General features: G+C 42.6%; 1 protein-coding gene across 1 annotated transcript; it reads right to left on the bottom strand.

Annotated features, from left to right (window-relative positions):
• Positions 1 to 103: 103 nt before the first annotated feature.
• On the bottom strand, positions 104 to 25715 carry atp8b2 (ATPase phospholipid transporting 8B2). The gene is made up of 31 exons (XM_041045439.1): positions 25554 to 25715; positions 22811 to 22878; positions 17765 to 17823; positions 17518 to 17631; positions 16778 to 16876; positions 16514 to 16575; positions 16268 to 16340; positions 15802 to 15872; positions 15618 to 15697; positions 14906 to 15064; positions 14732 to 14820; positions 14319 to 14515; positions 13752 to 13872; positions 13144 to 13231; positions 10727 to 10761; positions 10433 to 10592; positions 10126 to 10314; positions 9253 to 9368; positions 8802 to 8966; positions 8340 to 8451; positions 7443 to 7548; positions 6287 to 6551; positions 5910 to 6093; positions 4879 to 5102; positions 4700 to 4783; positions 4114 to 4359; positions 3841 to 3979; positions 3424 to 3554; positions 2070 to 2678; positions 1896 to 1990; positions 104 to 1762 (listed from the first exon to the last, which is right to left on the bottom strand). Exons 2-31 carry the CDS (start codon positions 22833 to 22835, stop codon positions 1759 to 1761), a joined length of 4101 nt encoding a protein of 1366 aa, XP_040901373.1. The 5' UTR covers positions 22836 to 22878; positions 25554 to 25715; the 3' UTR covers positions 104 to 1758.
• Positions 25716 to 26071: the final 356 nt, after the last annotated feature.

Genomic DNA, 26071 nt, shown 5'->3' with positions numbered 1-26071 from the left:
CCTCCTCAGCGTCAAAATAAAAACCCCAACGCCGAGTTTAGGCTTGCTATTTTAATATTCCTTAAAAAAAAAAAAAAATCATACTCAGGAAATGACTTCATGTATATGTATTTTTATTTCAAATATCTTGTACCGTTTTTGTACTATCCTTATAATTATCAGATATAATACACTATTCCAACTGTATACTGTGTTGGAATGTGTATTTTTTTAAAACATTTATGTAGTCTATAAATGTTGCATTATTATTTTTTTTTTTATTCCAAAGTAAGAAAAAAAAACTTGTTGCTTTGTGATTTCGCACACAACTCAAAATGTCTCTTTCTATTCTCACCTTCGCCTATAGAAAATGATGGCACACCAAGATTAAGTGGAGGACATTTGGGTGCTTTTTGCCACAAAACTGTTTTTGTGGTTAAAATTAAAACACAAAAAAATTTCTCATCTTCTCAGTTCTTTTTCACTTTCACGCTCCACTGCTACTTGCAGCACAAAGTCATTTTCTACCTTTAACTTTGGTTGCTATATGAAACCACATTTGCATTGACACAGCGTCTCCTCTCATGTGAAAGAGAGATAGCATGTTTATTCACCACAATTCAACATTTCCACGTCATCTAAGAAATGACCCGTGCTTGAACACTTCATGGGGCCAAATACGGTACAGTACATTCACTGTAATAAGTTTCTGCCTTATTTTCGTAGCTGCTTTGTTGATGATGTACAGGGAGAGATCTGAGAGCAGACTTATACTGTTCCTTTGGTTACCCTACTTAATGATTATCTCACCCCAGTCCGGGTTAGGGGTCTGCATTTGCAACACAGATGGGATTCTATGCTTGACTGATGAATCAGGAATTAGAATATTAAGGTTAGAGGACCACAATTTTGGCATTGTTAAGGCATGATTATCTCCAAACACCTTCCCTGCATTCAAATAAACTTTAAAAATGAAAGCACTCTTTACTGAAATGTATGTAGACTGTATGAAACCGCAAAACTGTTTAGACAAAAAGTGACATGTATGACTGAAACTTCGACAAACCACTTTTAAATAGCTGTAACTACCTTTTTGATTTTCAGAGTTTCTTTGTTTTGATGAGAAGTTACATCAGAAGAACATTAACATGATCTGGGCCTCTATCAGGCCAAAAAAGGCCTAACTTGAAATTAGGAGAAATAAGCACTGAGAGTTTGCTTTAAGGTGCAACTCAACTAGGCCATTATAAAACACATCAATATGATGCAAAAAAAGAAAACATGGAGTAGAGGTAAAATAAGTAAGAAAAGAGATCAATGAGAGAAAAGGGACAAAAGTCTTGAAAGAGTCTTGCAGTGTTCTGTAACTTAAGGTACCGTTCTCACTGAGAACTATAGTGAACACAGAGACAGAAAAAACACTTTTACAGATTATAATGTTTGCACTTCACTGGTTGAAAGTTATACTGCTCATTCATTCATCTCACTGTTGATGAGATGCTGTGTGGCTTGGCTGTGAATGAGGCTAATCTTTGTGAAAGTGGAAACAATCTTTTAGATTATCAATAATAAGTTATCTTCACAGCTGTTTCTGCACCTGCTGCTGTCTTTCAGTTATAAATCTCATGATGTTCTACCAGCCACTCACGAGCGCAGTCATCGTATGCTGTGCGAACGTGAATATATGACTGTTGAATCCCAATTCATAGTTGCTGAAGTCCATGTCATCAGGAAGTGCCACTTCCTTCTTCGGACATAAATGATTTATTTTGAGACATATCAGCTGGGAAACAGAGAAGAGAGCACTGTGTTCTTATAAAGGTTCAGAGAAGCACAGAACACATCTTGCATGTGCATACAAATATCTGATGGATCATAGCAAACAAGTAACTCCTCCATTTTTTATTTCTTCTCACTCAGTCTGGCTGGTTTCCTTGGTAGCAGAGGGTGCGCCTGGGCTGCTGGACGCACTGGTACGAGCCGTAATACCCTTCCAACCAAACAGAGCTTCCTGTTGGAGAGAGGAAGAGTTAATACATTTATTTATGTTTGGCTAATTGATACGTGAATAGGAAATGACAGCTGCTCACCTGCACAGTCCCCAGAGTGAGCGTCCAGCCTCCAGGTGAGTCTCCTCCCTGGCATCTCACTGATGAGGAGCTGAGGACGCCAGCATTGAGGGCCTGAGCCGGACCCTGAGGTGCAGCTGATTCTGAATCCGGCGCCAAAGCTGGTGGGGTTTGTGTGGATGAAATGGGAACAGTCTGTGTATTTTGGGCTGGTGCTGTGCCTGTTTCCTCCTCGATGGGTGTATCTTGTGAGCCGCCCAGAACAGAGGAGGAGTTCGAGAGAGGTGGAACTGACCCAGAGACACAACTGGGTGCTGGACTGCACTCCCCCGAGGCGCTAGGGGGTGTATGAGTGTGAGTATGTTTCTTCCTGCGGAGCGTATCGATCCAGCTGGAGCTGTGTCTGGAGGCGAAGGTGGCCAGTGCCAGAGACGAGAGCCTCATGTTCTTCCCTGAGGTGATCAACTCTCCAAAACCCTCCTGGTGGGCGAAGGCGTAGCCTGACCTCCTAGAACCTCCCCGAGCACCCAGACGACCTTCTGACACGCTGCCCACGCCACGCCAGGCACCTCCCATACTGCGACCTATTGGCTTCCGCTTCTTCTGCCGCACCAACTGAGTGTAGCGCACCTGGAGCACAAACAGGAGAGACAGTTATTTTTCTAGATGACATGCCATTGTTAGAGCATCGCGGTTTACGTGATTATTAATAGAAAACAAGAAACACAAGTTTTTTGAAATACTGGTACTAATATTCAAGATTTCTAAAACATCATATTTTGATATTGGATCGCTCTTTTGCCACTTTTGTGCCCTGCACTTTATTTCCCATGCTATTTTCAGTTATTGTGAGCCCTGCACATTATAGAATTGTGCACTCCAATAGTTGATCGAACTGTCTTTGCTACTTCTTTACTTGCCACTCAAACTCCAAACTTTTTGCACTTGACAACTCAGACCTATCCCACGCACACACAAACCAGTCATTTTAAAAGTAGAGAAGCTACAAACAAATCAGAAGAGGAACTTCACAACATGCTGGCCTCGCTTGGATGCCCAACTCAAGACACAGCAACTGACAAGGCCACGCAGGCAGCTTATATATGTGTACTAAAATCAGGTTGTGTCATTAGGGTCTACTGTTCAAGTCAATATTTGCAGGGTATATAAAGTGCACAAGGCCAGTGTCGGTAAGCATGAGCTCATCAATCATCACACACACACTCAGATGAACTGTTTGTACGTCTGCAAGTTAATCATTGGTTGAGCCCAGTTTCCAACTGACATGTTGGAGGAAAAGATACTGACAAATGTTGCAATGGAGAAGGTGGAGACATCAGTGTTAGAAACTTTGCATTTCTGTGTGTTTTCTCACCGTGTCTGAGAGCTGAGGTTTAAGGTCCAGCTTGAGGAAGCGGAATGCCAAAACTGGAACTATGCATATTGCTGTTGCCAGTGCAATAGTTAACCACACGACTGGCTGCAATAATGTGCTCTGAGCACTACCTGTACTTACAGACAAACAGATAGACACAAAAACATGAAAAATTATACAATTTTTCTAATTTCATAACACTTTTGCTACATTTGCTTCACTTTGCTTTGCTTACTGTCATAATTTATAATAATCTAATTTCAGCTAGGGTTTACTGTTAAGAATGTATTAAAAATTATGTGATGCATTCTTGTTCATCATCATTATGCATTAAAAAAATGTTGGCTGATATATCACAGAAACCAGTATTGATGTATGTTTATGTGACTGGCAAATAAACAGGAAAAGGGGACTGACCTACAAAGTGGAACTGATTAGGAAAGATCTTGAAGAGGGTCTGACTGTGCAGAGCGAACATGATGGTGAAGTAGGAACCCAGAGACCCCCACACAAACACATGGTTGATGACTGTCCAGAAGCCTGTGTCGAGAGCAATCTACACACAGAAGCACACGCAAAAAAAACAACTTGAGGTGCACAGTTAACGCACAATGATGGAACAAACAGTAGTTAAATATAGAAGCGTGTCCCAGCTGTAAGAAAAGCTAACACCACTCTCAGCCCAATCACCTGTACGCTGACCACTATGACCAGGGCTGTTGCCGTGGTGACAGCGAAGGTCTGGTAGTCGGCGAGGGGCACGCCGTTGCTCTGAGTGGCACCAGACAGGACAGCATAGGGCACAAAAAACAGCACCACTGATGTGTAGATGCCCTGTGCGATGCAGATGAAGAACTCTTTCTTGTTGAAGAGGAGGTTGAGCTGCCCAGGCTCATACAGCTTAGGATACTCCAGACTCCTTTGGTCAGGAACATCCTACAGACAGAAGACAGAAGATAGACAGAAGGGGAAAAGTCAGGGAATTACCAAAGCTGTTAAGATTTAACCTCTGGGAACCATGAATACCTATCTACACTGGACCAAAGCTATAAACTGACTGATGGACTGTTATTGCCATACAGAGAACTACACCACTAGAGTGGCTAAAAACATGGCTCATCTTTCTTCACTATTCCTGTTGTCATATCTGATGAAAATTAAAAGTGACAGAGAATTCACCATTCAACATTCACATGGTTCTTCTATTTCATAGAAGGAATACATGTAGTGTACATATAACATGCAATCTCTATACATAGTAATAATTTGAACAGACCTGGTCAAATATTCCCATGGCCAGCACAGGGAGGGAGGTGTAGACAATGTTGTAGAGTGTGATGAAGTACTGATCATACACAGTCTACAAGAGAGAGGCACATAAATATAGAGTTAAAATCATGCCTGTTACTTCCTACTCCCTGGTTCTTGATGTTCTGATGACCTCTACTCCCTGACCTGAGCAGAGAAGCCGCAAAAGAAGCCAAACCAGAAGTGCACCATGGTGAAGGCAAAATTCTTGTAGAAGAAGTAGCAGAGGAAACGGCACATGCGCAGGTAGGACCAGCGGCCGTGGACCAGCAGGAGGCGCTGAAGGAAGCGGAACTGGGAGAAGGAGTAGTCACTGGCCAGCACGGCCTGGATCCCCTCCTGACCTGAGATACCAACTCCAATATGAGCACCTGAAGGAGTGGAGAAGAGAGATGGACAGAGACAGGGATAGAAGAAAAAAAAAGTAAAGCTAGCTGTAGTAGGAAATAACTGGACTTTTATTGCAGAAATTCTGAATTTTATAAGTCATTAATAAAGGGCTTTCACACCAGATACAACAACATACAGATACAACAAATGTCTCAAAGAAAAACAAATTTTGAGATTGTAACATCACAAATCACAGGATGTAAACCAACTTCACCAGTCACGGCTGCACTGACTTCATTTCTGCTTTGTTCTTGCATAAATTATTTTGAAGAAACCCGCACGTATGCGTGTAGACATGATGTACATATTCAGACAAACATGGAAGGTGATGCAACGCTTATGAAACACAGAAGATTGCAAATACACGGTATTATTGGGTTCACCTCTTAACATCTAGTTACCTCTTTTTGTTTCCCTTTAATCGATGTAAGATTAGAAAACCAATCTTATTCAACACATAGTTTGTCAGTAGGGTTTAAAAGGACACTCAAAACATTGAAGGTACTGAGAAATCAGTTCTTATCTTGATGAGGACACCAGACCTACTGCAACACACATTTCCACACAGCCTGCACCACTACTAGCAACACCATCTAGATAAACATCTTCTACTACCCTACGTCTACTGAGAATTTCCATTGCCCAAAGGTAGACACGCCAACCACGTGGAAAAACCCTACTTCTCTCTTTCTCTTTCTCTTTCCTTTCCATCTCAACATTAATCCAGTTACACTTCCTCCTTTCCTCTCTGCCATCCTTCATGTATTGATCTTGCCAGCATAACTCACTTTTGATCATGCTAACGTCATTAGCGCCATCTCCTATAGCCAGAGTGACGGCCTTCTTGTGTTTCTTGATGAGCTCCACCACCTGAGCTTTTTGCAGCGGGGTGACTCGGCAGCAGATCACTGCTTTGCATGCACACGCCGTCGACACAAATTCCATCTCCATATCTGCTTCTAAAGCATGGGCCTATCCAAGAATAGGAAAAAAAGTTGAAAAGTTAATGGGGTCAGAGTTGCAGCTTGGGAAGAAAAGCAATTTGTTGTTAACACATTTCTGGCCACTTGCTATTTCCTGACAGTTAACAGTTTAGTCTTCTTGGCTCTTGCTGGCTTTGCATATGTGTATGTAGCATGAAAGTATACGGGTGTGTTTTTCATACCAGACTGTGACCGTTGATTATGAGGGCAAACTCTCCAGAGATGTTGTCCATGAGGTTGGAGGGAGGTGGAGGAGGAGGAGGAGGAGGAGGAGGCGGAGGAGAGCACTGCAGCTGTTTCCCTCCCCCTCCTCCTCCTGTACCATCTCCTTCTTGTCCTTCTCTGAACCCATTACCCATGAAGCATGCCTCTCCCCATCCCTCCACCCCTGTCTCCTTCCCTCCATCTCTGGTTTGTGACAGTTCAATCATCCTTTCCCTGGCCCGTCTGGAGAGGAAGACAAACAAACATCAACAGGGCTTGTCTGTGCCACAAAGACAACACCGAAACACAGCAGACTATATTAATGAGATAACAAAAGAGATGAAAGAGGGGATGGGAGAGAAGGAAAACAGACACAGCTGAGCAAACAAATCAAAGTAGGGATAAATATAGGAGGGTGGAAAATAAATAAATAAATAAATAAATAAAGAGCAGGTGGCATGGCATCAAGATATTTTAATATGTATAGTATATTTTGTGTATTCAAAATGTTTTAATAATATTAAGATTGTATTAGCCTGCTGTGTTGTAAGTACTCTCTCTCTCTCACTGAGCTGACTAAGGCAAGTTCCTAACAACTTCTGTTGTAATGACAATAAAGTTCACTGAGCTTAACTCAACCCAACAGTTCTTTGCAATTTGCACAAGTTACGGGAGTCTCATATTAGCGAAATACATTGTGTGCTCATACATGAGGCAGAATAGTGGCAATCACAGGAGCACCAATTAACATTGTGAGCAATTCATACAAGCCACTGAGTCCTTTATGGAGTCAAAAATTACCCCCCCCCCCCTTTTTTCTTTATTTTTTATAAATTTTACAATTTTAGAGGTGAGTGAACTAACTTCATAAATTTACCCTTTTTGGGTGAGTCAGTACATTTGTATGGCTGTGCATGAAGGTACTTGTGAGCAGTGGTTATTGTTCAGTGATTCTCATACAGTTGCTGCAACAGTATTCCACTACACCAACTCACTCCAACCATGTATGCACTTCTTACTTTCTTTCTGATCAGCAACTGTCTTTTGTTATTTTATACTACAGTGATACTGAAGTGCAGGCAGACAGGAACAAAGATGGACATGCAGCCGTCCATCCAAACAAACAAGACTGACCTGAGCTCCTGCCGCACGCTCTGGACAGTGTGTCCACTGATGATGAACACCTCAGTCATATCATCTGTCAGCATCTTGCAGGAGTAACCTATGTTGACAGCTGTCTCTGTGTGAGAGAGTGAGAGTGGGTTACTTGAGTGAGGTTAAGCCCTTCAGCTGAACATAGTGGAGATACATGCTAGAGAGAACAGGTGCCACAATATGCTCTGACAGATTAAACGTTCAGTATTTAAAAGTCTTTTTTTTTAATCAAACTGAGAAAAGTGATACCTACAAAGTGACTGATGACACAAGTTTGAAGGTGTCACAGGCACACTTGTGGAGTCTTGCAAATACTGGAAATCTGGTCACCACATGCTGACTGCATGTTCGGTCTACATTCCCTTGCAGCCACAAACTTCTATAATTATGCAGTGGCTGCTGACATGCTGACCCAGCACATGTCTCTCCAGTTTTCAAACATCACGTTCGTACGCACACTCTTGGTCTTTGTGATCACCAATTTCAAGCAGTTTTGGGAACCCAGATTTGATATTGCCTTATCTGTCTCTCAATTGCTGACAGTTTGGAGGTCATTTATGGGAAACTCATCCAGATGCATGCTGCTGGATACATTTTTGCTATTTGAATTTCGTTGTTCCAGTTCTTACAATTAAAGGGAACCCAAAGGTTTTACTAGATTTATGTCAAACTGCAGTGTCAGAGTAAAATGGAAACAGGGGTACAGCAGTACACTGCTAGGCACAGAGGAGATTGCTGCAGTGACATTACTGACCAGTACACACCTCACCACAAAGGTGTGGCTCTTCGATCGTTTGAACCTTTGCAAGTTCTGGTACTTTTTAAACAGCAGCATTCAAACTGCTCCTGAATGTTGTACAAGTTTGTGCATCTCACCCTGTTTGTCTCCGGTGAGAACCCAAATTTTAATGTTGGCCAGAGAGAGGACAGCAATGGTCTCTGGTACACCTTCCTGTAGCTTGTCCTCTATAGCTGTGGCACCAAGGAGCTAGACATACAAGCAGACAGACAGAAACTCACACACACAAATTATAGTATCACAGCAGCAGAAAATTTAAGAAGGGATTAAAAGCAATTTTTATGTTGCATGACTTTGAATGTCTGGAATAATGCAGCGGAAAAGTAAAAGGAGTAGGTGAAGTGGAAGTAAATGGAAATTCCCGTCACCAATTAAATAAGTTCCCTTTTTTAATTTCATTTGGGGAAGGCGCTGCAAAGCTTGTGTGAGAAACGAATGCTTCACACAAAGAAAATGTAAATCAGAGTTCCACCATCTGAACCCCCCCACCCGCCTGATACAAACCACATGCATGCACACATTCAAACCAAGTTACTGACCATCATGTCTTGCTCTATCTGCTCATAAGCGGCTGCCAGTCGGTCCTCTCTGCAGTCGGTGGCCTTGTCAGCGCAGCGGTGGCTCTCTGACCATGCCTCCCACTCGTCCTCTGACAGGTCCCTGTAGGCCAGAGCCAGGGTCCGCAGCCCATCTCCTGCATACTCCTGACAGACATGCACAAACACAAACATAAACAACATACATGCATTCTGACATAAAGGAGAATCAAGGACATGATGATGGTGATGGGATGATGGTACCCTGCTCCACAGTTTTTAAGGTTTATGTTTTTAGGCCAAAGCAATGTCTGTGTCTGCCTTATATCAATACATATTATCTGATCAGGAAAAGGTAAATGCAAAGACAATGCTACAGCTGCTTTGGAGTGTGCAGACACTAGGTGGCAGCACAGCTCCATCTACAAGCTGAAGCGCTTGTCTATCAACTCACATTGAGGTGGTCTGAGGTGATATTCATCAGTTCCTGGTTACAGGGGTGGAGTCTCTCCAGCAGCACAGTGTCAGCTCCTTTACAGTACAGCCGGATTCTTCCCTCTGGGTTACGCACTGAAACGAATAACAGAGCATAATGAACATAAAATACTCTGAGGAATCCATACAGGTCTTCCGTCACCTTCAAATAACCACACACCTCTTTCTCAGCTGCTTTAACAAATGTCATTCCTGCATACAGTGGGCATACAGTGGCTGATGTATGAGTGGGTGCTCGGACCCTTGTGTTCTCAATGCTCTGTTGTTGCTGGATTGAAAATTGTTGCTAAGTCAAGGGTGATTTATGACCAGGGATTTCTGGGCAGTTTTCCAGCACCTTACACAGGATTACAAATCACAGGAACACACAGTGAAATCTCACTGAGGGACAAAATGTAAACATGACTAATTGCTCATATCCTGTCAGCTTGTAGGAGTGTGGATCATGATTTAAACACACATTTGTGATTTAAACAGGAGAAGTGCAATTTAACAGATAAGCCCACTGCAATGGCTCACTGGTGTTATACATCCGCAAACGTTTGCTCCTGAGTCACAGTGGGGTGGTGTGTGAGACTACACACCTATAAGGTTTATTGATCATGATTTCCACCATAGATACAAAAGGACAAATAGTTTAAGCTTATCTTAACTAGCTTCTTTTTGCCAGCATGCACCCAAAATTGTTGCATTGTTCTGATTGCTGTATTTGCCATAAATTAGATAAAATCTGGAGAAAACTCAGAGGACCTGTTTAAACTGCAGATTGGAAATGCTGCATACAGTATTTTAAAAATGTTGTTTGATTTTTTTCATTTGATTTTCAACACACCTATAACAGACATCCTTTTACGTATGTTGTTGAAGTCCAGAATGGCGAGCAGAGTGTAGGTGACAGGTCGTCCCATCTCCGTTGTGGTGATTGTCCCAGGCGTTCGGGAGCGAAACACGAAGCCAAAGTTTCGGGCTGCTGTCACTAAAGCGCCCTCATCTGGAGACTGGGCCTTATAAACCAGCTCTCCTACACAGATACAATGAGAATAAATAATGGACCGTAAATAATGGACAGGTGGTCTGTTGGTGTCATTATTTGCTGCCTTTCAACCTCCCAGATTCTCCTCTCCCCTTATCCTTCTCACCCTCACTCTTTTCCTCACTCATGACAGTATGACAGAGCGAGAGCAGGCGGAAAAACTCGTGAGTGTGCCAGTCTCCCACTTTCACTGATTCCAGTAGAGTGTCGTCATAGAAACAGAAGTCCGGGTCAGCCAGGGGGTTGAAGGGAGTAAAGTCCAGTCTCTGAAGATAAATGGAGAGTCATGGACTCTGATTATATGCCATGAACTAGTAGTACATACATACACATTTATTTTTACGTTTGTGTGAATGTGTGTTTTCTTTTTGTAAAGAACAGACTTTTTCAGACAGCTTACCTTTGGCTGAGGTCCAAGTGGGTCTGTAACTTCACCTGATAGTAACACAAACACCAGATGTGTAAGACTTTGTTGTGTATTTTGATAAAGCTTCATTTTAAACCCGGTCTCATATCAAAATCAACGTTTGTCCACAGTACAAAACATATCAGTCTCACAATTAGGGCCTGAAAATTGTGAAATGTTCACTTTTTTTTGTCTCATTCTTTTCTATTGGAATGCCGACAGGTTCTCACAAAAAAATGAGACGGCCATTCCTTTCATTCTCATTGGAAAATGCATTATTTCAAGATAGTCTGGACATAAAAAAAAGCATTTTGACATCCTCATTGGAGGGAAGTGGAGTCCCTGTACAGTTACCATACCAGACTGTGATACAGCTGGTCAAGATGCTCTCAATCACAGACCGGTAGAAGTTCACCAGAACGGCTGAGGACAGGTGGTTCTTCTTCAGTGTCCTCAGGAAGAAGAGGCGCTGGTGAGCCTTCTTGACCAGGCTGGAGGAGTTGGTGGACCAGGACAGGTCCTCTGTAATGTAATATGGGCTGGAGACACGTTCAAAAGCCATCCCATTGAAATGAATGGGGCTGTACGTGCTTCTTTTCACCCTCTTGATGTCCACAATAAGCTCCTTTGTCTTGCTGGTGTTCAGGAGCAAGTTGCAGCCTCCGGGTGAGCAGTCTGTTGTTTGCTAATGGCTGCATGAAGTTCCTTCATAGCTAGCTTGGCATAAGCATCTGGGGGAATATAGGCTGCAGTGATAATGGTGGCGGTAAACTCCCGTGGCAGATAAAAAGGTTTACACTTAACTATGAGAAACTCCAGGTTAGCTGAGCAGTGTCTCCCAATGATGACAGAGTTCGTACACCAAGCGTTGTTCACATAAATGCACAGTCCTCCGCCTCTAGTCTTACCGGAGTCATCTGCCGTTCTATCTGCCCGGAGTGTGTGGCGTCCGGCTAGCTCAATAGCACTGTCGGGTATGCCGCGGTGTAGCCATGTTTCTGTGAAAATCATGACATTGCAATCCAGAAGTCTCTTACTGCTGTTGATGCGGAGTCGTATCTCGTCAAGTTTGTTCACCAGTGACCGTACATTAGCGAGGAAAACGCTGCGTAGAGAGAGCCGGTGCGGTGTTGTTTTTAGCTTAGCTCTTAGCCCTACGCGCTTCCCCCGTCTCTGTTTACGATCTCGACGCCGCCTGCGAGCTCTCCCGCCCGGCTGGTTAGAGTGCGTAGACTCGGGTGTTCTGGAGATCTCGGGGATGAGTCGAAGATCGCCGATAAAACTGTTGGAGAAGCGTAGGATGATATCCAAAAGCTCCTGTCGGGTGTACGATGTTAAAAAAAAGCTGTTCCGTACGAACAGACCCGAGATGAGCAGGAAAACTACTGCAATTTTGCAATTTTTGCAAAAACCAAAAAACGTGACAATTTCACAATTTTCAGGCCCTAATTGTGAGACTGATACGTTTTGTACTGTGGACAAACATAAGTATTTCAAATTTTGATGGTCTGACAGGCCGGCCGATTGGAGTGAGCTCCTGTTAAAGTGTAGAAATTGAAACCGTCGGCCGGAAGGCCTGGCTGGCTGGCCTTTCTGACAGGCCGGCCGATGGGCGTGATCGAGCCCCTGTCTAACTGTAGACGAGCTAGCCAGGGGGCCTGGCTAGCTCGCTCCCTTGGCACATGACGTCAGGTACGTCAACCCGGAAAGGATTATCTTTTAGTCCAATTAAAATCCCCGGGGCACTAAAATCTGTTTTATGTTGTTTTGTTTTGTTTTGTTTTGTTTCTGTTGAACGGATATCATCAACAGTTACAGAAATATTTCAACAGCTCACAACGTAACAAATATATACAATAACAAACACGCCGCTTGGTTATGTCTGTGGCAGCGTCCATATAAACCACATAACAACGGTTTGGTTAATAGAAAAGAATAGAAATAGAATGGGACAAAAAAAAAAACGTGAACATTCCACAATTTTCAGGCCCTAATTGTGAGACTGATACGTTTTGTACTGTGGACAAATGTAGCTATTTCACATTGTGATATGACACCGGGTTGCCATTTTACAGATCTCATATTTCACAGTCAATTTCCTGAAAATGTTTCTCATAATTTTAATTTTAAAAGTTACCTGACAATTAGCTGTAAATTACAAAGATATTTCCAAGAAAAGCCAATGCCATTTGGTACTAATTATAAGGGTAAATGTAGAGCGTGTTAGTTGCTACAGTTATACATTACCTGCCTATTCTATTTGTTTTTAAGGATAAAAGTAAATTATGTAGTGGGTAAGTGAAAAAAGTAGTTCATAAAGAGGCATCAGTATCCATCTGAGTTTCCCACAGGACCAGTAAGATTAAGCTTTACCTGTACATCTATATATGCATGTTTGTGTGTGTACTTACCATAAGTCTGTCCATTGATGGAGCACTTGTTGAAGCTCATGATGTTCTGAGTGAGAGTTCCAGTCTTGTCACTGAAGATGTATTCAACCTAAAAAAACCCATTCAAATGGTAACAGTAAGTCTGAAGTTGAACAAAGTTTAATAGAAATAAGATCAAGAATGGGTTTTTATAAACACTGTATTCTGAAATAAAAAGGTAAATTGAACCACAACTATCTTTTGCCCTTATAACTAACTGAAAGGACAAAGTATTTTTTAATCCTTACAGTGGGTTTATGGTGGGGAACTTCTGACTGTTTATACCGAACACTAATTATAGCCCGAGAAAGTAATACATTCTTCAGACCAATCTGTGAAGCCTCCTCATCTCTGAATTGAGATTCCTCTTAGTCTGCAGGTGCATTTCATTTGTGAAGCATGAAATAAGTGGTTCCATCTTTCAGTTACTGCAGAATTTATTTTTTTAATTAATGCAAATGGAAATTGATTAACAAAGCATCCGAAAAGCAATAGAAACTAGGACGGATGGGCAGAACGTGCATGAAATCAATCAATATCACACACATACACACAGGCTGTCTATTTGCTGTCTCAGTGTGGACACCCACCTGGCCCAGCTCCTCGTTCAGAGTGGTGGTCCTGGCCTCAGCTGCTGTGTTACACTGCGAGCAGAACATCTGCTGGTCCCAGTTAATGAAGTAGCTATGACCCAGCCTGATCACCTCCACACTGACACACAAACAGGAGAGAGAGGGAACCAGTAGCATTAAATGAAATGTTGAAATACAGGTAACAATATAATTAATCTTTTACCCCTTTTAAACCTGGCAGTACCATTCCCACCATGTACAAATTGTATCTAAATTGTAAGGTTGTACAATAAGCACTTTTGCCATTTTTCTTAAGTGACAAATGTATGACCACATATAATGTGGTAAAAAAGCAAACCTGAAGAGGTGGTTTGGGCAATCTGTCTTTTTTATGTAGTTAGCCACTTGTATTCTGATCACCTAATGCTCTGTGAACCCACAATAATGCGGTGCTTTGGACACAATAAAGTCGGTGTAAACAACTGTCAGTATGACCTGAACATTATTAAACCCTCTCTTCATCATTTGTGTTTTAAATTTGTCCTTCGTCACTCTTACATACACGTGTCTTCGTTATCGCCTCACCTGACATACAGAGATATAGGCACCACGGTGTTGAGAATGATGATGTAGGACCAGAAGGACAGAAAGGCATTGAACAGAAAGTTGTCCACAGGAGGTTCCCAGGGCAGGTAGCTCTGAAACAAGGACCCCACCTCTCTCTCCCACACTGCATTGCCAACAGCCAAGATCACACCCATACACACAAGGAAGCCAAAGATCTGACAGGGACACACAGACAGAGAAACACTGAGAACAGAGAAAGCAAGAGTAGGGTGTCTAAATCGGATATCTCACAATTGGTTCTCTGGTCAGCTGAACCCAAATTAGGATGGAGTACATTATTAGAGGGGTTATATGAAACTGGATTGAAGCCACTGAGATCATGTCCCGAAATAGTTGTGAGCCATGAAAGTGAGAGGTTTGAGGTGTCCTACCCAGAGGACCAGAGTGTTCATCAGACGATCGATGCTTGTACGCTTAAACTTCGTGCGACCGCTGTTCTGCATGAGTTTGGTATCTGGGCCTGTGACAATAACAAGGGCAGTGAGACCTGCTGCATGCATTACACACAAAGATTTCATCACACAAATAAACACAGGCACACCAACCTGCGAAGATGACCAGGCCGTAGCAGGCTTCAGTGTTGCGGAGGACACATCCTCGTAGCAGCATATTCTGGTTGGTTAGGGTGTATTTCTTTTCTCTCCAGTACAGAGTCCCACAGAAACGATCCAGCTTGTTGTTAGGGGGCTCACACACCACCTCACCTTCACACACAGAAGAGCACAGGCAAACAAAATACACACAAACACACAAATGTTAATTAGATGCTCTATCATAGACGTCCACCAAATACAATTATGCTTAGGTTTATTTTCCTGGCTGTGTGATGTAGTTTTGAATTAATCAACCTCATAACATTCATGACATGTCACACACACAAATGCTCAAACACACACACCTTTTGTAAGCTGATATGAGGCAAACTGTGGGTTGATTTGCTGCAGTAATGCGTTTTCCTGAGCAGGTGAGGAGTGTGTATGTGGGCGTGCTGTGCTGACAAAACTCTTTCGTTTTCTGTGCTGGTGGGCGGGTGATGATAGGCTGTCGCTCACTGCTGGCAGGGGAGGGCAGAAAGTGTGTGTGTGTGTGTGCGTGTGTGTATGTAGTTTGTTCATGTGCAAGAGTGTGAAGGTGGATTACCTTTGTGTCAAACACTTGGGTGCACACTAAAAACCATTGACCTTTATATTATCGAGAAAGGAGGATGAACCAAACCAGAAACAGAGAGAAGAAGGAGGCACTGTTTTCGAAACTAACCATCGAAAGAAGCCAAGTTGTTCGGGTCTCCAAGTTCAGATGTCACTGAGACAGACTGACGCACCTTCATATTGGTCTCTCTGCAAGATAATATAACACACAGCGATTTAGATGTAGTGTCCTGTTGCTCCTGCAGATTGTGAGGTACTCTGATTCGTTGGTGAGGCGTGGTGTGTTTTCTGACCCGTCCAGCTCGGCTGTCTCGATGTAACAGAGCCCGTGAGGTTCACTGCTGGACAACAGGAGCAGGTCAGCCTGAAAATAGATATGATAGCTGAGGTTAGCATCCACTGCACGGCACTGATGGCACACGAAGAGAATTAGAAAAGCACAGACGACACGGTGATGGCAGTTTGCATCCATTACCAAAGCAAAAAATGACGGAGTAATTTAATCTGGAAGCACATTAGTAATTAACTACAGTAGTTAGTGTCCTTTAATGATGCACATACTGAAATCTGCTGAAATCCATTCAGCATTGTAGCATCTGGTCCATAATAATAAATAGCTATCATGATCACATGCAGATCTAAAATGATTAGAGAGCCCAGTCCACTGCTACGTTGTAATAAAACTGTCAGCCCAGCTGGAATACTGATCACTGTGTGTGTGTGTTGTGATGTACATCGCTGAGTTGGACACACACTTACTGCCACAAACTGGTTGTTCTCCAGTTTAATGATATCACCCACTCGAACATTCATCCACTTTTCATTCTGAAGACTGCAACAGCAAAACAAGAGCAAGAGAAATAGTAAAGTAATATAACTGGAGTTACAGAAGCAACTTAATAGACGTAATTCGAACTTGATCAAATTTGAACAATGGATTCTATCATTGGAAGACTCTTCAGAAAAGTGAAGTTCTTTGTTATAAAGACAAAACAGCAGACTCACGAGCCACGGATGAGGACCTGAGACTGACGGTTGTTCACCTGGTTGTCGCTCTTGTGACGAAACTGCGGGAGACAACAATCACCATGAGTTTTTCAGAAGCTGAGTGGAGCTCACTATATTTAACAGAAGCCACTTGTTCATGCTCCAATTCATTGCAATGTCCTCTAGAAATAATCAAGACTCCTTGCACTGGTATTTCCCTGTAATGTTATCTTGCCACGTGCAAGATTGCATGAGTGTGTGGTGCGTAGAAAACATGCTCACATAGTCGTCTGTGGCATCCTTTACTGCAGTGATGCTCAGCACCAGAGCTAAAGGCACGATGGTAGTGAACCAGGAGAGGGAGGAGATCTGAGGTATCAACTAGACAGAGACAGAAAGGTTGAGCTTCAGATTAGTTTGAACAGAGACGCAAAGGATGTGTGACATACAGAGACAGCTACATCTGACCCTAGTCACACACAGCAGACCACTGAGCTCTCTTTTAACACCTGTCTGTACCATATGTACTGTGTTTGTCCGGTGCTATTAAGAGAGTTCAAAGTTTGCAGATGAACAGCAGTCAATTCACAATACACAGACATAAGGTGCATCTGGGTGCACTTGTTTCAAATCAGCATTTGTTTGCTGATTTTTTGAATGACTTTTACATGAAATATAAGAAAGAAAGTGCTGTTTTCAGTTTGACTACCATGTAATTTTCTGTTTTTGCTTCAGGCTTTTATTAAAGTTAAAAAGCCACAAAGTTAGAATGATTCATCCTATAAGGATCATTACTGCTTGCACTAAAGTTCATGGTGATTAATCCAATATTTTTGTGGTGGTGGTGGTGGCAGTGGACTAACTGTCAACACGTGCCGCTAAGCATGGTTAAAAATCAAGAAAACAGTAACAATGTTGAACATCATAACTTGGAGTTGAAAGTTGGGGCACAAAATCCCAGATGCTCAGATCTTTCTCTCTGTCATGCTTACAACCCTCTTTTCCATCCCTCCTTTCCTCACCTGCAGTATGAGCAGGAAAAGAAAGTAGGTGTTGGCTACTTCCTGGAACTGCTCAAACAGGTTGACGGGCAGAAAGGTTATGACGTTGTATTTGGATGTCATGATGCAGTTACTCTGGATGATAAAGGGGAATAAAAGAAAATTATACGAAACCTGATCACATTTAAGAAAGAACTGTTTCAAAGATTAAAACGTTTTCTCATCTTAACTCGGTATTTTCAAACAAGCAGAGGAGAAAGTCTCTTACCGCATACTGAAACTTTTCGTTGTACTCTCTGTCATTGGCTCTGACCCTTCTCTCCTCCTCTGCAGACACAAGACACAAAATGAGTCATAAAGGATGATACAGTACGAAAACAGAAAACATAGTAACCAGAGTGTTTGAACATTTATTTATAAATCACTGAAGCTGGAATGTCTGCTGGAGTTTGTTTGAGTGTTACCAGTGGAGACAGGGGACCAGACACAATCGTTCAGTCCCATGAACACACATAAACTCGCTGGCACTAATAAGCAAACAAATCACCTCTGATCTGTAATTAACCACTGCCTCTGTCCCTTAATAACAGGATGTGCAATCTGGGCCGGATACACACGTAACCATGCACAAACATGTGTGCATTTGTGTGAGTCAAAAGGGGTACTGGGATTCATTACAGGTAGTCACAGATGAGCACAGATGGAAATCTATTACCTCACATTACGCTACAGTCTTTGTCTTTATCTCGATCTCTTGCACCTCTCCCCTCCTGACCCCGCTCTGTATCTTCTTGCTGTTTTTAGGTTTCTGTTTATGCTGATGTAGAGAAGTTTGGGAGTTCCCCTCCCCCTCCACCAGGCCTGTCTCCTCTAATATTGATGAGACTGCTTTTTAAATGAAATGACTGGTCTGTTTTGCACAGGGCTGTGCACAGCTCACATGCACATACACATGCGCACAGGGATTCGGGGCCAAAGTATATGCACAGAGGTGCTGGCGCTCTGAAACCATAAAACGCTCTTTTGACTGATGTCTGAAAGGCAGCGAGGCGCAACAGGAAGGGACATCACACAACAAAAGCCATTACCCCAGAATCAAATGCACACACATAAACAAAGTCACTGTGGTTTCCTGTGTTTCTGCAGCACTGAAGCCACTTGTCACCTTGTTCATTTCACACTCCATCTTTGTTTCTGCTGTATTCAGATTCATCAAACAAACACTAGTCATTTAAAGAGATCTCATAAAAAAGTCCCCTCTGTTGTCAGGTTATGAGATTTGTTGCAGCAGCTGGGCTCAGTTTGGATCAACTGGCTTGTTGTCAGATTAGATTTAGTCACATTAAAAAACACTTCCCCATCATCTCTAACTTTGCTTTATATTTTAAATTCATAGCAGATGAAAAAAATGTCTGATAAGAGTTACAAGTCTAACAAAAGGGACGATATGGATCATGTTCATAAATATTGTTTTACAGTACATTTTCTGGACAATCAATTTAAAATAACCAAGCAGAAATGTTTTTGGCAATCCAGGAAATGAAAGACACGATAAATGTCATCACATTGATGTAAAAATCATATAATAATTAAATCATGCCACAAAGCATTCCTGCTCATTGATCTGCGATATTAACCACAATGGACTAAGGGATAGCTACCATGGATTGTATAAATAGTCCATATGTGTTAGATCTACTTTATGCCTAAAGTAAATCTGAGTTACAGCTGTCAGATTTCTGACTGTATATAAGAATACAGCTCAGGGGTGATGGCATTTGATATGTTCTCTCTTGGTTAGTATAACAATATCACATTTGTCTGTCGTCTAGGTGCATATCCTCCAATATCTATTCTGTTAAAACTCTTCCAGCCCTCTCTCTGCACTTCTCATTTCCCTCTGGCACTTCTCTCTGTCTGAAGGTCGTTTTCTGGGGCAAGTGTTCACCGAGAACATCTTTTTGACAGGCTGTGCCAAAGCAACATTAACCCTCCATAAAGAGGCAAGTCAGGTAAGCACTGAGTCACCAAGGCTGCCCAGCATTTGAGCAGGCGGTGTCTGTCCCAGTCGTTTCTGTGTGAGCTGGTCAACCCAACCTGAATGCATGAGCATCTTTTGCAAACTGCCCATTAAGTGTTTAATGTCTCTGACAGCTTCAAGGGCATTAGAAACCCTGACGCAGACGAGCTGCTACACAGCAAGTCTGCAAAAATCTATAAAGCTCCATTACTGAGAAACTTTTGAGTTGCAGGTGTACTCTGCTGCAAGCATAAGGTTTCCACAAACAACTGAGACATATATGAGTACATAAATATTGATTCAAACTAAAATACTTAATTTTACACTACCTTACACAGAATGACTAACTGTAGCCTAATCAAAAAGCACTCATTTTCTTTCATCCACCCCCCTGTCTCTTTAACACTCTCCCCCCCATGGCTGGACATGTGACGGCACGTGCCACAGCTCTGAATCTCCTTACGTCTGCATGAGATACACACTTTCACAACACAGTTTAATGCAGATTGAAGTCATAACAATAATCACCGAAGAGCATAGTCAGCCTGAGCTATGGGAAATGTTATTGTCCTTGGCATGACTAAACCTAAGTCAGGATCTGACCCTGTGGAGAAGTGATCATCACTCACTGTGGCTAATTTAATTAGATGAAAACAGGATAGCAGAAGCATCTGCAATCATGCGCGTGCACACATATAAGCACGTGCACACACACACAGAGTGATCTAATTTGCTGGAAAACGATGCCAGTGACACAGTGACAGACTGGTGGGCTGGAGGTCAAATGAAGGTGCACATCCAGTGTGATTTGTGATAGTTAAGCTAAGGAATAAGGATACAGACGAGGCAGTGCAGAGACAGCGGAGGCTGGCGCCTGGAGGATTGATCAATGTCTCAGGCAACAGAGACAAGGACATCCTTTCACTTAATTACACAAAATTCAGATTCAGATAAACTCAGTTTTGTTTACACCTGCAAACAAATTTATAGTCGGCACTAAACATCAGGACAATGTCTCAAATTGAGCAATGACTCTGAGTCACATTAGACAGGTTATCGAATACCTATCGGGACAAAGGACTGAATCCAAAACAAAGCAAAACAAAAACTAAGCCAAAACCAACCTTGGCAGTGAAAAAGTGCAGGACTGTTATTAGATCCAGACGGTTATCAGTCAGTGTCAGAAGATGATTTCTAATAGTAGTGATCAGATTCAGAATACAGTGATTACAGTGCTCAACATAAAGTGGTACATTACACACACACACACATACACAAAAGTAAAAGGTCTGTTATGTGGACATGTGATGTGGTGAGATGTGCACACACGTACACAAACACACACCTAAGTATAAAATGGGGTAAGTGAGATGAGGGGGCAGGAATGAAACTTGGACTCAGTTGGGACGAGAATGAGGAATGGTTTATTTGAAAAACGGTGAAATGCAGTTTGTACAAAGAACAAAACCTGATGATGCAGAAACAGACCAACAACAAAAAAACACACTACAGAGTCGATACAAAATACAAAGCTCATTTACGAATAATCCGTCCAGCCGCATCCTTACACAAACTCGTACCTGTCCTCCTCTTTTTCGATTTGCCTCCATCAAGTCCTGTCTTTTTCTTTGTTTGCAGGGGGAGAACGATCGGAAACCATTTCTCCGGGATCTCTTTCAGTACTGTCATCTTGGCTTATACTTTAACGGTCACCGTATTTTCCTTAAACATGCGCTGTTTTTACGACAGGTGACCGCCACATCTCCGCAAGGACGCGGGGATGAAGCTCCAGGTCCAACTTCAGTCAAGTTGGATTAACCGCGCACGGTCCCATCCCCGTCTTTCTGTTGCTCTCTCTCGCCTCCCAAAACACACACACACACACACACACACACACACACACACACACACACACACACACACACACACACACACACTTGGTCCAGCGTCCACCACTTGCTCTATTTTCTCTCCCTCCCGCCGCAGAAACACTTAGGTCACTCTTATAATAATGTCAGTCGCTTGCAATAGGCTCAGACATTTTATAAATAGTACATATGTAGCTTGCAGGATAAGTTACGTAGCCTAAGTGTTCTCATTGTTGCACAAACGCAAATACACAGTGACTTTTCATCAGTTCTGCCCAACAGCAGCCTCGTCAATCGATTGACGCACCCACGTGCAAACGCTGCATCCCGAGTCTCATCCACAACATAAACACTGTCCGCTGTAGGCATTACGTAACCGCCTGAGCTCTGCGTTTGACGGACGTTACCGTGGCAACCGCCTCTGCAGGGCTCCCACAGCTGAACGAGTCGCTGGATGAGGAAACTAGGCGCCATTTTGGATCTAACAAATATAAGAAGAGAGGAGACAGCCCGTGGCGTTTGGAGCCAAAATGGCTCGTGCAGCAGTCCAGTTTCCCGCGCGCTTAAAGGCAAAAGGTGCACTGCGCAGTGGGAAGGGCCAAGCAGGTGCCCGAGCACGTGCTGCGCGGCATGCCTCGTGCCAATACATCAAAGACAGCCGACCACACTCACTTTTCTTATGCATTCTCCTGATCTTGTATTGGTCACATATGTGAAGCTGAAAACCAACATAAGGTGTTGCAGGTGATGTTTCTGGCTTACGTTTCCACCACTACAGGCAAACGTGGTTGAAAATATGCGCTGTTATTTCAGAACTATATGCCATATTAAGGTAAATATAGGTTAATGACACTGACTGGGCTATAAAGAAATGTACAGATCTTAGGTACAGGAAAGGTGGATGAGAATGGATGGCAGGAATTATCATGACTAGGATTCTTCTGCAACTTTCCATCCACACACTACTGCTACATGTCTCAGCCCAACACAGTCAGTCAAGAATGATGCAAGAAATGCATCTTTGCTACTAAGGTCTCTAAGGCTCTTCCTTTCAACCCTTACTTTAAGTAAAATCACTACCAAATTGTGATCCCCTTTTGCTCTTAGCAAATATGCATCTTGTATCCAGACTGCATGCATTCATGATTGTCTCTTAATGCATCTCTGAACACCATAAGACTTATAAGAGTTTGGACAATCAAATTATAATCTATCCCCCATGCATTCTCTGTGCATTTACACCAATGCAATTATGTGCTTAAGTGCTATCTGACTATGATCAGGTCACTAAAGATACATGTTATTTCAGGCAAAAGGCGAGACTCTGAAGGGCCTCATGAGCTTTCTTGTTTCACGCTCATCAAGCCACCAGGAACACTGACGCTAAGGAAGCTAGTTATAAGTGAGTTTAATGTTGGGTACTGACCTGGAGGAGGCCTCTTTCTGAACATCTCCACTCTGTGGGCTTCCTTCTGCTATGGCCCATGGGACTGTCTGCAGAGGCAAAGAAGAGGAGGTGAAGGAGTCAGAAGAGAGGAGGCCAAAGTTGTAAGGAGTGAGGGACTGAGGAGGACACAGTGGACAACTTAGGGTTGCAGCGCTTATAGAAGAAGAGGGAGGTGAAGTGACAGTTGTTTGAAACAAAGATTTTCTTCTGATACAGCAAGAAACAGCTCATTTTGTTTTAAACCAAACAGTGACCATGCCTGTATTTAGATGATGTGTTTAATTTACTGTCATGTTTTTTTTTTAGGGTGTGAAAAACGTGTTTTCCTTGCCATGATGAAGTGAAAATTAATCAGGCACTACAACCACAACACACACACGCACACACACACACCAGAACATCTCTGGTGTGTTAGAGCCATAATGAGGAAATGACATTCAGCAAAGAGCTGCATCTGTCTCTGTGGCACGCTGTGTCTGGGGACTGGTGGTTCAGGCCAGATCCACTATCAGTCTCCTCCTATAGTGAATGAGACAGAGTAATGGAGCAACATTTTTCCCTGCACAGCAGAACATCTCTTCTCTTCTCCTCTTGTCTTCTCTTCTGCCTCATGTATCGTCCTCTAACTCTTCTCCTCTACACTCGCCTCGTCTCTGTCCATTTATGCTGACCTGTTAATATTATACACCTCACAGCTTTCACTCACTGTCTTATCTCAGCTAAGTAACAGTTAGGAGAGGCAGAAAGGTGAGAGATGAGGCCGCAGAGACGGGGCGTTATACGTCTTTGTCTCTGGTTTGTAGTGCATATTAGAGGGTGCAAACACTATGGCAGACGGCGGGGTTGAAGCAGCGAGTGACCAATCAATACTCCTGAGAAAGAGCTGCTCTGCCTCTCTCTGTGTGAGTTGGGCCGATCAGCTTTCAGCTACAGTTTCCAGCATCGTCTCTTGCACTGTCATATACTTGTTTCTTTTATTGCATGCTTTCTACTCATTTTCTACACTATATTCTTCCTATTTATCAATCTAATCAAGCATAGGATGTGAGAATGAGAGCTGTTTGCCATGTTCTCTCACCTCTCTTCTCCCCAGTCTTTCAGCTGTCACATCCCTCCTTCTCTCTCTCTCTCTCTCCATCTGTGGCTGGCGTCTTGTATAACCCTATAGACCTGCAGCGCCCTTATGAAATAAAGCTGGCAGCCCAGGGAGCGAGAAACACCAGGGACTCGCTGAATATCTGAGCACCTTTCTTGGCCTTTGGGCAGAATTCCTTTCATCTCTCTCCCTGGAGTCTAGCTGAAGTTTTAGAGGATTTGGAGCTGCAAAAAAATCCTTGAAGAAATGTTTGGCTTTGAACTGTAACACCAACATCAGTACTTGACTTCTTAAATATAGCAAAAAACAAGCATATGTGTTTGTCAATATCTTCAGTTTATTTTAAAGTATTGTTAATCTCCTATATGCCATATAGTAAATTCTCTTTCTTCACATAATAATAAAGTTTGATTGTAACCTTAAGGTGTTTTAAAGGTTTGTTAATCTCCTGTACTAATGTATTAAAAAACATTTTTCTGTGATATCTACATTACATCCAGTCAAAATCAACGGCAAGATTAGTGTAGATCGCTATAGTTACTTTCAGAAAGAAACACAGCACAACAAACTGAAACATCAAAAGTTTAGGGTAACTGTAACACAGTCAAAGCAATCATGTACTTGGCCTGATGAGAAGGAAGATTGTGTGGCTTATGTCTTGTGGATAATTTAGATAGTGTTTTGTTTTGAAATCATCTCTCCCCAGTGTCTGCTGTGCTTTACGTGGCCACAGGATCTGTTCCTGTAGCCTGATTAATAAGGCAGGCTTTCACAGACAAGCTTAGTTTGACCTCAGAGTACTTTTTACAAAGGTATAAATCTCCTTTGATGTACTACAACATTATTCCACTGCTAATATTATCTTGAGGAAAACAACCCACATAGTGAAACAACAAAAGACTTAAATAACTCTAACAAAGTTAAACCATTATGCACTTGGCCTGCTCTGAAGTCTAAAACTAAAACAACGAAAGACTAGAATAACCCTTACAAAGTTAAGCCATCATGTAATTGGCCTGATTATGACTTGAAATTAAATTTATTGATTAGCCACAGACTGAGGTGTATGGCAATGGACATAAGGTGGTTGTGGTTTTTTTTTTTTTTTGCTTATGGTTGTTGTTTTTAATAAGCTACAGTTTTCTCAGCAGAGATGAACTACAAGACTTTCAGTTACTTTCATAAGGAAGAACATTTCAACAAAGTGAAACAGCAGAAGACTAGACCTATTCCAACAAAGTTAGGGTTGTGAGTTTTCCTCAAATAGAAATTGAATTATTGCTCCATTACACATTCATTAGAGTAAATGCAGTTAATGTACCATATCTGGGGTATATGCACAGCGACATAAACTTTTACTCTGAGTTTTGGGGACATGTACACGACACTAACTTCTTCATCACCATGGTGGGAGACCTAAAGGTAAGAACGGTATCTACTGTGCGCACAGAGCAGCTTTAATGCAAATTACATTGTCTGGTGCAGTAATAAGAGCTGAACACTTCACAATGAAAACCTAGACACACATCAATATTTTCAGCTGATAAAGTAAGACCGCATAGCAAACCGGCCGGCCATACATGATGAGAGGGCAGCTATAACCACAGCTCAGGAAACACAACCTACCTTTTCAAGTTGGCGTTATAACTGGGTTTCTGGTGGACACATCCTCGTTGCTCTTCTTCTCGCCGAGGTCATGCTGAAGTTTCGGGCTCGGATCGGAGGCGACGGTGGCCCGTGATGATATAAGGCCACTGAGGTGGGGAGGGCGAAGCAGGCACCGGGGACGCGCTGGAGACACCGTGCCGAGGTGAGGGAGGGTTTGGCTCCGGCCAGGGGAGAGGAGGGAGGATAGGGGGGGAGGGGCTGTACCTCCTTCACCTTCTCCACCTCCATCTGAATCTCCTGCACTTCAATCTAAACCTTCATTCTCAGTGAGGAGCTGGCAATTCCCTCTGCATCAGTGGCGTTTTGGTTGGATTTTATCCCAACTGTTTGGAAACACAACTTTTTTAAAATCATTTTTTATTGAAGCTGCGGTGGCATGTTTCTGCTTTTTTCACTTTGTTTTTAATTAAACTCATAAAAAAAATCTTTGCGGCTTTAACCGCCTGTACATTCACTTTGCCATGTGCCTTTTTTTT

This window comes from Toxotes jaculatrix, chromosome 8 (assembly GCF_017976425.1).
Source record: "Toxotes jaculatrix isolate fToxJac2 chromosome 8, fToxJac2.pri, whole genome shotgun sequence".
NCBI lineage: Eukaryota > Metazoa > Chordata > Actinopteri > Toxotidae > Toxotes > Toxotes jaculatrix.
Note: the sequence above shows the minus strand (reverse complement) of the source record. Positions and strands in the feature narration are given on the sequence as shown.